The following is a 13,154-nucleotide window of genomic DNA, read 5'->3' on the forward strand; positions in this document are numbered from 1 at the left end:
ATGTATATATATATATATATATATATGTGTACGTATACTATATATTATACATATATGTATATTTTATACATATATGGGTATATATATCTGTATGTATATATATATATCTGTATGTATATATATATATATGTGTATATATATATGTGTATATATGTATAATACATATACGTATATTTTATACATATATGTATATACATATGTATATATATAATATATACTATGTGTATAAATATACCTATATACATACATATACTATATATTATACATATACAGTATGTGTATGTATATATATATATATATATACATATATATGTATAATACATTTATATGTATATTTTATACATATACAGTATGTGTATGTATATATATACATATATATGTATAATACATATATATGTATATTTTATACATATATGTATATATAATATATAGTATGTGTATAAATATACATGTATACATACATATACTATATATTATACATATATGTATATACATATGTATATATATTATATACTATATGTGTATAAATATACATATATACATACATATACTATATATTATACATATATGTATATTTTATACATATATATGTATACACAGTATGTGTGTATATACTGTATGTAGACTAATATACTTATAAATGTATGTATATATATATACATAATACACATGTATAATATATACATATATATGTATAATATATAGTATATATATAATATATGTATATACATATGTATATATATATACATAATACACATGTATAATATATACATATATATGTATAATATATAGTATATATATATATATAATATATGTATATACATATGTGTATATATATATAATATATACTATATGTGTATAAATATACATATATACATACATATACTATATATTATACATATATGTATATTTTATATATGTATATACAGTATGTGTGTATATACTGTATGTAGACTAATATACTTATATATGTATGTATATATATATATATACATAATACACATGTATAATATATACATATATATGTATAATATATAGTATATATATATAATATATAGTATGTGTATAAATATACAGTATATATGTATGTATACAGTGTACATATACTGTATATGTACATTATATATATATATATATACACACACACACACAGTATGAGGATATTTCAAAAAGCAGGTATGTGGTTGGTATAAAGTATAAAGTGTTGATACTGTTGACATTAAAAGTATTTTTGCAGGCAAAATTCTGAGAAGTCAAGTTCCCTGAGAGCAGTGATGCGTGTTCACCTGTGCAGGTGTGCCAACAATAGGTTATATAATATACATAATCACCTGTGCAGGTGTGCCAACAATAGGTTATACAATGTGTATAATCACCTGTGCAGGTGTGCCAACAATAGGTTATATAATGTGTATAATCACCTGTGCAGGTGTGCCAACAATAGGTTATATAATGTGTATAATCACCTGTGCAGGTGTGCCAACAATAGGTTATATAATGTGTATAATCACCTGTGCAGGTGTGCCAACAATAGGTTATATAATGTGTATAATCACCTGTGCAGGTGTGCCAACAATAGGTTATATAATGTGTATAATCACCTGTGCAGGTGTGCCAACAATAGGTTATACAATGTGTATAATCACCTGTGCAGGTGTGCCAACAATAGGTTATATAATGTGTATAATCACCTGTGCAGGTGTGCCAACAATAGGTTATATAATGTGTATAATCACCTGTGCAGGTGTGCCAACAATAGGTTATATAATATACATAATCACCTGTGCAGGTGTGCCAACAATAGGTTATATAATGTGTATAATCACCTGTGCAGGTGTGCCAACAATAGGTTATATAATGTGTATAATCACCTGTGCAGGTGTGCCAACAATAGGTTATATAATGTGTATAATCACCTGTGCAGGTGTGCCAACAATAGGTTATATAATGTGTATAATCACCTGTGCAGGTGTGCCAACAATAGGTTATATAATCCCCTGTCAGGAGCAAGAACAAAGTGGAAGGTTACCTCCAGAGCCTGGAAGATGGCCCTGCGGTATGACGCCAGCTTGGTGTAGGACGCCTGGCTGAAGAACTTGGAGAACGCCGTGATGGAGTCCAGCTTGTCCGCAGAGACCTGGACACACACCCAGGTTAGTTGCCGACCTCTGACCTCCCTTTCCCTCTGACGTGCTCGGTCGTCACCTCGGAGAACTTCCCGTCTCCGAACCACTGCAGCCACCGCATGCCGGGGCCGGCCTGGCGCTTGCCGGCGGCGCGCCACGTCACCACCATGCCTGGCCACCAGGAGAAGCCCTTGATCTTCCCCCACACCAGCTGGCCCATCTTGAAGCCCTTGTTGTCCTGCACACACCAGGGAGAAGACCCCCATGTCACTGCACACACCAGGGAGAAGACCCCCATGTCACTGCACACACCAGGGAGAAGACCCCCATGTCACTGCACACACCAGGGAGAAGACCCCCATGTCACTGCACACACCAGGGAGAAGACCCCCATGTCACTACACACACCAGGGAGAAGACCCCCATGTCACTGCACACACCAGGGAGAAGACCCCCATGTCACTACACACACCAGGGAGAAGACCCCCATGTCACTGCACACACCAGGGAGAAGACCCCCATGTCACTACACACACCAGGGAGAAGACCCCCATGTCACTGCACACACCAGGGAGAAGACCCCCATGTCACTGCACACACCAGGGAGAAGACCCCCATGTCACTACACACACCAGGGACAAGACCCCCATGTCACTACACACACCAGGGAGAAGACCCCCATGTCACTACACACACCAGGGACAAGACCCCCATGTCACTACACACACCAGGGAGAAGACCCCCATGTCACTGCACACACCAGGGACAAGACCCCCATGTCACTGCACACACCAGGGACAAGACCCCCATGTCACTGCACACACCAGGGACAAGACCCCCATGTCACTACACACACCAGGGACAAGACCCCCATGTCACTGCACACACCAGGGAGAAGACCCCCATGTCACTGCACACACCAGGGACAAGACCCCCATGTCACTACACACACCAGGGACAAGACCCCCATGTCACTACACACACCAGGGAGAAGACCCCCATGTCACTACACACACCAGGGACAAGACCCCCATGTCACTACACACACCAGGGAGAAGACCCCCATGTCACTACACACACCAGGGACAAGACCCCCATGTCACTACACACACCAGGGAGAAGACCCCCATGTCACTACACACACCAGGGAGAAGACCCCCATGTCACTACACACACCAGGGACAAGACCCCCATGTCACTACACACACCAGGGAGAAGACCCCCATGTCACTACACACACCAGGGACAAGACTCCCATGTCACTACACACACCAGGGAGAAGACCCCCATGTCACTACACACACCAGGGAGAAGACCCCCATGTCACTACACACACCAGGGACAAGACCCCCATGTCACTACACACACCAGGGAGAAGACCCCCATGTCACTGCACACACCAGGGACAAGACCCCCATGTCACTGCACAAACCAGGGACAAGACCCCCATGTCACTACACACACCAGGGACAAGACCCCCATGTCACTACACACACCAGGGACAAGACCCCCATGTCACTACACACACCAGGGACAAGACCCCCATGTCACTACACACACCAGGGACAAGACCCCCATGTCACTACACACACCAGGGAGAAGACCCCCATGTCACTACACACACCAGGGACAAGACCCCCATGTCACTGCACACACCAGGGACAAGACCCCCATGTCACTACACACACCAGGGACAAGACCCCCATGTCACTGCACACACCAGGGACAAGACCCCCATGTCGTCATCTATGCCATCATATTGCAGTCTACACGTATCTCTCATGTGTGACTGCCATCATATTGCAGTCTACACGTATCTCTCATGTGTGACTGGCATCATATTGCAGTCCACACGTATCTCTTATGTGTGACTGCCATCATATTGCAGTCTACACGTATCTCTTATGTGTGACTGCCATCATATTGCAGTCCACACGTATCTCTTGTGTGACTGCCATCATATTGCAGTCCACACGTATCTCTTGTGTGACTGCCATCATATTGCAGTCCACACGTATTCTTATGTGTGACTGCCATCATATTGCAGTCCACACGCATCTCTTGTGTGACTGCCATCATATTGCAGTCCACACGTATCTCTTATGTGTGACTGCCATCATATTGCAGTCCACACGTATCTCTTGTGTGACTGCCATCATATTGCAGTCCACACGTATCTCTTATGTGTGACTGCCATCATATTGCAGTCTACACGTATCTCTTGTGTGTGACTGCCATCATATTGCAGTCTACACGTATCTCTTATGTGTGACTGCCATCATATTGCAGTCTACACGTATCTCTCATGTGTGACTGCCATCATATTGCAGTCTACACGTATCTCTTATGTGTGACTGCCATCATATTGCAGTCTACACGTATCTCTCATGTGTGACTGCCATCATATTGCAGTCTACACGTATCTCTTGTGTGACTGCCATCATATTGCAGTCTACACGTATCTCTCATGTGTGACTGCCATCATATTGCAGTCCACACGTATCTCTCATGTGTGACTGCCATCATATTGCAGTCCACACGTATCTCTCATGTGTGACTGCCATCATATTGCAGTCTACACGTATCTCTTATGTGTGACTGCCATCATATTGCAGTCTACACGTATCTCTTATGTGTGACTGCCATCATATTGCAGTCCACACGTATCTCTTATGTGTGACTGCCATCATATTGCAGTCTACACGCATCTCTTATGTGTGACTGCCATCATATTGCAGTCTACACGTATCTCTTATGTGTGACTGCCATCATATTGCAGTCTACACGCATCTCTTATGTGTGACTGCCATCATATTGCAGTCTACACGTATCTCTTATGTGTGACTGCCATCATATTGCAGTCTACACGTATCTCTTATGTGTGACTGCCATCATATTGCAGTCCACACGTATCTCTTATGTGTGACTGCCATCATATTGCAGTCCACACGTATCTCTTATGTGTGACTGCCATCATATTGCAGTCTACACGTATCTCTTATGTGTGACTGCCATCATATTGCAGTCTACACGCATCTCGTATGTGTGACTGCCATCATATTGCAGTCTACACGTATCTCTTATGTGTGACTGCCATCATATTGCAGTCTACACGCATCTCGTATGTGTGACTGCCATCATATTGCAGTCTACACGTATCTCTTATGTGTGACTGCCATCATATTGCAGTCTACATGCATCTCTTATGTGTGACTGCCATCTACTGGTCACACTTAATCATTACACTATGTACCAAATAAAATAGCTTTGAGGTGGGTAAGCACAACCGTAATGATTGCGTACATTAGGTGCACCGGGTTATAAGGCGCACTGTTGAGTTTTGAGGGGGGAAAAAGGATTTTATGTGTCCCTTATAGTCATAAAAATAGGGTAATCACATTGGCAAGTGCCTTACCAGGGGGCGTGCTTTCTTTGCCAATAACATGTATTTGATATTTAATACAGAACATAATTCATGAGCCTCATAATAATAGACCATCTGATCCTGTATGTTGTGAATTCTGCCTAGCAACAAGTTGTCTGGCAGGGTATTTCATTCCTTTAGAGACAATTCATGTTCATATAGACTGGACATCATATATTTACAATATAAACAGCATATATTTACAATATAAACATCATATATTTACTGTATAACAATATAAACATCATATATTTACAATATAAACAGCATATATTTACTGTATAACAATATAAACATCATATATTTACAATATAAACATCATATATTTACAATATAAACATCATATATTTACAATATAAACATCATATATATATACATTACAGTCAAATGATGCAGTTACCAATTATATATTCATGAATTAATAAATCACATCAAAAATAATAATGGCCTCATTTTATACATAAATAAAATGTTTTTAAACAAATACATTTAATTGAAAATAAAAAAAATAAGTATGACTGTAGTTAAATATTGAGTCATGATGTCTTACGTTGTACTCGCTGTGCGGCTCACAGCTGGACCCGCTGCAGCCGCTCTGGGCCGAGTCCTTGGAGTCGTGTTCCAGCAGGTCCAGCTGGGCCGGATCTGGGACCTGGCCAGACCAGACCACCTGGGAAGGTCGCCCACACTGAGGGAGAGAGAGAGAGAGAGGAAGATGCTGAAACATCTTCTCAGATTTGCTTTTTTGCTGACACAGCAAATTAGCATCATATCCAGGTCGTCGACATAAGCGAGTTGTCGACGTAAGCGACCTGTCATACGTGGCCTCAAGCAGGCACTAAGAAGTGGCTTCTAAGAAGAAAACCTATTGATGGACCACTTTGTCATGTTTTGTCGACATAAACCACTTGATGGGTTGGTTGACATAACGGTTCATCCACAGACAGATTGTCGACATAAACAGGTTGTCCACATAAATGAGTTGTCCACCGTTCTCGACATAAACAATTTGTTAACATAGATGGGTTGTCCACATAGATGGGTTGTCAACATAAACAGGTTGTCTACATAAATGAGTTGTCCACTGTTGTCGACATAAACACGTCAACATAAATGAGTTGTCCACATATATGGGTGGTCAACATAAACAGGTTGTCTACATAAATGAGTTGTCCACCGTTGTCGACATAAACAATTTGTTAACATAGATGGGTGGTCAACATAAACAGGTTGTCTACATAAATGAGTTGTCCACTGTTGTCGACATAAACAATTTGTTAACATAGATGGGTGGTCAACATAAACAGGTTGTCTACATAAATGAGTTGTCCACCGTTGTCGACATAATCGCGTCAACATAAATGAGTTGTCCACATAGATGGGTTGTCAACATAAATGAGTTGTCCACTGTTGTCGACATAAACAATTTGTTAACATAGATGGGTGGTCAACATAAACAGGTTGTCAACATAAACAATTTGTTAACATAGATGGGTGGTCAACATAAACAGGTTGTCCACATAAATGAGTTGTCCACTGTTGTCGACATAAACAATTTGTTAACATAGATGGGTGGTCAACATAAACAGGTTGATGACATAAACGTGTTGTTGACATAAGACTAGTTGCCAGCACAGCTTGGTTGTGGACATTTGTTGATATAAACGGGTGGTCAACATAAACAAGTTGTCGGTTGACACAAAAGGTGGTCAACATAAGCATGTTGTCAACATAAATAGTTTGTCCAAATAAGACGGTGAGTGTTCAACCTAAAACAGGCGGTCAACATAAACAGGTTGTCGGTTGACATAAAGGGTTGTCAACATTGACAGGTTGTCTGCATAAATGGGTTGTAAAATCTTCTCGACATAAACGATTAGTCAACAAAGACTGGTTGTCGACATTAAAGGGTTGTTGACATTGATGAGTGTTTAACCTAAACAGGCGGTCAACATAAACAGGTTGTCGGTTGACATAAAGGGTTGTCAACATCGACAGGTTGTCTGCATAAATGGGTTGTAAAATCTTGTCGACATAAACGATTAGTGAACAAAGACTGGTTGTCGACATTAACGGGTTGTTGACATTGATGAGTGTTTAACCTAAACAGGCGGTCAACATAAACAGGTTGTCGGTTGACATAAAGGGTTGTCAACATTGACAGGTTGTCTGCATAAATGGGTTGTAAAATCTTGTCGACATAAACGATTAGTCAACAAAGACTGGTTGTCGACATTAACGGGTTGTTGACATTGATGAGTGTTTAACCTAAACAGGCGGTCAACATAAACAGGTTGTCGGTGGTTGACATAAAGGGTTGTCTGCATAAATGGGTTGTCCAAATAAGACGGGTTGGTGACGTAAATGTGTTGTCAACATAAGCGGGTCAACAAAGTGAGATGAATACTTCGCACCAGGTTGGCGGCGACACGCTCGTGTTTACGCATGACTCTGCGGCGCTTGGCGTGCGGCGTCAGGCCGGCCTGGAAGATGCTTCGGGGGCGTGGCCTCTGTCTCAACGCCAGCCGGGACTTGTCCTGAAAAGACACGCACACGTTTATGTTGTCGCCACCTCAACACGGCGTCCACCTTACTTTGCTGTGGGACTCCTCCTCCTTCCTGCTCCTGACTCCGCCTCCTTCCAAGCACACCTGGCCATCTGATTGGACACAAGGTTGTTACATCACCACGTAGCACACCTGGCTAGCGTGCTACCTGGCGGGGAGGGGGCGGGGCTGAAGGGCGACGGCGGCTCGGCGGGAGTCAGCGGGCTGTGGTCGTTGGTGAGCTCCACGCCGCTGTCGTTCTCCGAGAGGCCTCCGGGTGGACTCACCTGCGCCTGAGAGAGAAGGTGTGGCTAATGACACGTGTATGTGAGTTGATGTACAATACATTTGACTCCAGTGTGTGTGGGAGACAGAGTACACACCCAGTGTGTGTGTGTGTGTGTGTGTGTGTGTGAGACAATCATTGCTACTTTAACTTGAACTTTAAGCAGCGCACGCTATTTTTTACAAAAGCCATTTTCTCCAAAAAGTATGGAGCATGTGGCTGTAGACCACCACCATGTATCCCAGTGGGCAATAAAAGAAGTAATAACACTGCTCGCTTCTCTTGTTGATTCACCCCTAGCCCCGCCCCCTTTGTGCTCAGGTCACATGACCAAACAACACATGACTAAATGCACAGGAGGAAGGAAGGAAGGAAGTAGCTCCGCCCCCTTTTGACAGAGTGATATATGAGAGTGCAAAAGAGGAACAAGTGCTAACTGCCATCAACGTTCATACGAGTTGATGGTCACGACGATACCAGACCACGTTCATACGTGTTGGTGATCACGACGATACCAGACCACGTTCATACGTGTTGGTGATCACGACGATACCAGACCACGTTCATATGTGTTGGTGATCACGATACCAGACCACGTTCATACGTGTTGGTGATCACGATGATACCAGACCACGTTCATACGTGTTGGTGATCAGGATGATACCAGACCACGTTCATACGTGTTGGTGATCACGATGATACCAGACCACGTTCATACGTGTTGGTGATCACGACGATACCAGACCACGTTCATACGTGTTGGTGATCACGATAATACCAGACCACGTTCATACGTGTTGGTGATCACGATGATACCAGACCACGTTCATACGTGTTGGTGATCACAATGATACCCGACCACGTTCATACGTGTTGGTGATCACGATGATACCAGACCACGTTCATACGTGTTGGTGATCACGATGATACCAGACCACGTTCATACGTGTTGATGATCACGATGATACCAGACCAGGTTCATATGTGTTGGTGATCACGATGATATCAGACCACGTTCATACGTGTTGGTGATCACGACGATACCAGACCACGTTCATACGTGTTGATGATCACGACGATACCAGACCACGTTCATACGTGTTGGTGATCACGATGATACCAGACCACGTTCATACGTGTTGATGATCACGACGATACCAGACCACGTTCATACGTGTTGGTGATCACGACGATACCAGACCACGTTCATACGTGTTGATGATCACGACGATACCAGACCACGTTCATACGTGTTGGTGATCACGATACCAGACCACGTTTATACGTGTTGATGATCACGATGATACCAGACCACGTTCATACGTGTTGATGATCACGATGATACCAGACCACGTTCATACGTGTTGGTGATCACGATGATACCAGACCACGTTCATACGTGTTGGTGATCACGATGATACCAGACCACGTTCATACGTGTTGGTGATCACGATGATACCAGACCACGTTCATACGTGTTGATGATCACGCTGATACCAGACCAAGTTCATACGTGTTGATGATCAAGACGATACCAGACCACAGTCATACGTGTTGGTCATCAAGACGATACCAGACCACGTTCATACGTGTTGATCATCAAGACGATACCAGACCACAGTCATACGTGTTGGTCATCAAGACGATACCAGACCATGTTCATACGTGTTGGTCATCAAGACGATACCAGACCACAGTCATACGTGTTGGTCATCAAGATGATACCAGACCATGTTCACATGTGTTGATCATCAAGACGATACCAGACCATGTTCATACGTGTTGATCATCAAGACGATACCAGACCATGTTCATACGTGTTGATCATCAAGACGATACCAGACCATGTTCATACGTGTTGATCATCAAGACGATACCAGACCATGTTCATACGTGTTGATCATCAAGACGATACCAGACCATGTTCATACGTGTTGATCATCAAGACGATACCAGACCATGTTCATACGTGTTGATCATCAAGACGATACCAGACCACGTTCATACGTGTTGATCATCAAGACGATATCAGACACCGTTCATACGTGTTGATCATCAAGACGATATCAGACACGTTCATACGTGTTGATCATCAAGACGATACCAGACAACGTTCATACGTGTTGATCATCAAGACGATACCAGACAACGTTCATATGTGTTGATCATCAAGACGATATCAGACACCGTTCATACGTGTTGATCATCAAGATGATATCAGACACGTTCATACGTGTTGATCATCAAGACGATACCAGACAACGTTCATACGTGTTGATCATCAAGACGATACCAGACGACGTTCATACGTGTTGATCATCAAGACGATACCAGACAACGTTCGTACGTGTTGATCATCAAGACGATACCAGACAACGTTCGTACGTGTTGATCATCAAGACGATACCAGACAACGTTCGTACGTGTTGATCATCAAGACGATACCAGACTAATTGACTTTAGTTTCAAAAGTAATCCCATTTAAAAATGTTCCTGTCAGATGTCAGCAACCAACAATAACAAAAAGGTCTAAAATGTAGTGATAATAAAAAATAGATGTAATCACTGTAGTATCAACAATAGACTGATACCATTCTTGGTATCGTTGCTGTCGATATTAATATCGATCCTCCCACCTCTTATTCAGAGCTAGCTTAGCGGTGTGTCACGTAGCATGTTTAGCTAGTCCTCCAGAAGAAACTTTGCCTATTTGCTGCCATGGAGGCTTGGTCTAGAGTGGAGGGACGTTAGCCGCAACGCAGCTCGCTAGCTAGGAACTGCAGAGAGTGAAGGTGTTAGCGAGATGCTAGCTCAAGCTAGCAAACAAACGCCAGCTGCAATCATTCAACGGCAATCAGCGCACCTGCCGGCGACGAGCGAGCTGCCTTCATAAGCCCGCACAACCTGCCATGCCGGGCCGGAATAGAACCTTCTGTTGGCGTACCGTAAGCTCGTCCCCAGCTTCCTAGTTGCCTTCTGTCCTGATCACTGTGTTTTTCCCCGCCTTGTCCTGATCACTGTGTTTTTCCCCGCGTTGATTGTTGTGTCCTCCCTCACTTCCCTGTGTGCATACCCGAGTCAAGCTGTGCGTCTTGTGCTCCTGGGTCTTCCCTGCCTCCCTCGTGCTTCCTGGTTCTCCACTCCTCGCTTGCCGCCGGACTACGACGACTCGCTCCTGCCTCTCGACTCCGCTTCCGCCCCTGGACAACCCTGCCTGCCTTGCCCTTGTCGGACAGCACCGCTCCTCTCAACACGCACCTCCAACATTTGTGGTAAAACGCTCCAGTTAAATACTACACATAGTCTTACACCACACACACTCTTGGATTTTGTCACACTCCATTTCCTTACTTATTATATTTAGTATTGTTTGATTATTATATATATACATATATATAAAAAATTAATCTCAGAGTTACATACTTCCCCCTGGTGTCTGTTGCCGTCATCTCCCCTCCTAAACCATAACAGGGATGTTGTGTGACTCACCGTGTTGTTGTTGGTCTCCATGGCGACGGAGGGCAGGGCCGTCATGTTGGAGTGGTGTGACGTTGGCGAGGAGACTTTGTCAAAGCTGCAGAAGGCAAAGCAAACACATGAGCAGGCTAACTTTCTGCTCGGCTGACAGAACACAGCGACACGGCACACGGGAGGTAAGCCCGTGCAAACACACACCAGCGTCACGCCATACCATGTGGTGACATTTTACACCTGTGTGCACACGTCTTTACGGCCAGGTGGACAAACAAGCCCGAGCCAGCACACACACCTCAGCCAGGTGACTGGCCAGCATACACACCTCAGCCAGGTGACTGGCCAACACACACCTCAGCCAGGTGACTGGCCAGCACACACACCTCAGCCAGGTGACTGGCCAGCATACACACCTCAGCCAGGTGACTGGCCAACACACACACCTCAGCCAGGTGACTGGCCAACACACACACCTCAGCCAGGTGACTGGCCAACACACACACCTCAGCCAGGTGACTGGCCAGCACACACCTCAGCCAGGTGACTGGCCAGCACACACCTCAGTCAGGTGACTTGCACCCAAAAGACGCAAAAATCCACTTGAAAATGGCAAAAGTTGACATTTCAGCCCAGAGTCTGATAGTAAAATATGTGTGATGTGTAAAGATAGTAAAATATGTGTGATGTGTAAAGATAGTAAAATATGTGTGATGTGTAAAGATAGTAAAATATGTGTGATGTGTAAAGATAGTAAAATATGTGTGATGTGTAAAGATAGTAAAATATGTGATGTGTAAAGATAGTAAAATATGTGTGATGTGTAAAGATAGTAAAATATGTGTGATGTGTAAAGATAGTAAAATATGTGTGATGTAAAGATAGTAAAATATGTGTGATGTGAAAAGATAGTAAAATATGTGTGATGTGAAAAGATAGTAAAATATGTGTGATGTGTAAAGATAGTAAAATATGTGTGATGTAAAGATAGTAAAATATGTGTGATGTGAAAAGATAGTAAAATATGTGTGATGTGTAAAGAGTAAAATATGTGTGATGTAAAGATAGTAAAATATGTGTGATGTGAAAAGATAGTAAAATATGTGTGATGTGAAAAGATAGTAAAATATGTGTGATGTGAAAAGATAGTAAAATATGTGTGATGTAAAGATAGTAAAATATGTGTGATGTGAAAAGATAGTAAAATATGTGTGATGTGTAAAGATAGTAAAATATGTGTGATGTGTAAAGATAGTAAAATATGTGTGATGTGTAAAGATAGTAAATATGTGTGATGTGTA

General features: G+C 42.7%; 1 protein-coding gene across 2 annotated transcripts in view; it reads right to left on the reverse strand.

Moving 5' to 3' along the window:
• LOC133653314 (DNA (cytosine-5)-methyltransferase 3B-like) overlaps window positions 1-13,154 on the reverse strand; it is a 34,339-nt gene that overhangs the window by 10,951 nt on the left and 10,234 nt on the right. Inside the window, exons 2-8 of one of the 2 annotated variants that reach the window (XM_062052467.1) lie at window positions 11,872-11,956; window positions 8,266-8,389; window positions 8,145-8,209; window positions 7,965-8,087; window positions 6,101-6,238; window positions 2,206-2,364; window positions 2,030-2,137 (exon numbers count right to left, since the gene is read on the reverse strand). In XM_062052467.1, the coding sequence (XP_061908451.1) occupies window positions 2,030-2,137; window positions 2,206-2,364; window positions 6,101-6,238; window positions 7,965-8,087; window positions 8,145-8,209; window positions 8,266-8,389; window positions 11,872-11,956 (802 nt within the window). Of the gene's footprint in view, window positions 1-2,029; window positions 2,138-2,205; window positions 2,365-6,100; window positions 6,239-7,964; window positions 8,088-8,144; window positions 8,210-8,262; window positions 8,390-11,871; window positions 11,957-13,154 lie in introns of both variants that reach the window. The other variant, XM_062052466.1, reaches the window with a different exon arrangement.

This window comes from Entelurus aequoreus, linkage group LG07, assembly GCF_033978785.1.
Source record: "Entelurus aequoreus isolate RoL-2023_Sb linkage group LG07, RoL_Eaeq_v1.1, whole genome shotgun sequence".
Taxonomy (NCBI): domain Eukaryota; kingdom Metazoa; phylum Chordata; class Actinopteri; order Syngnathiformes; family Syngnathidae; genus Entelurus; species Entelurus aequoreus.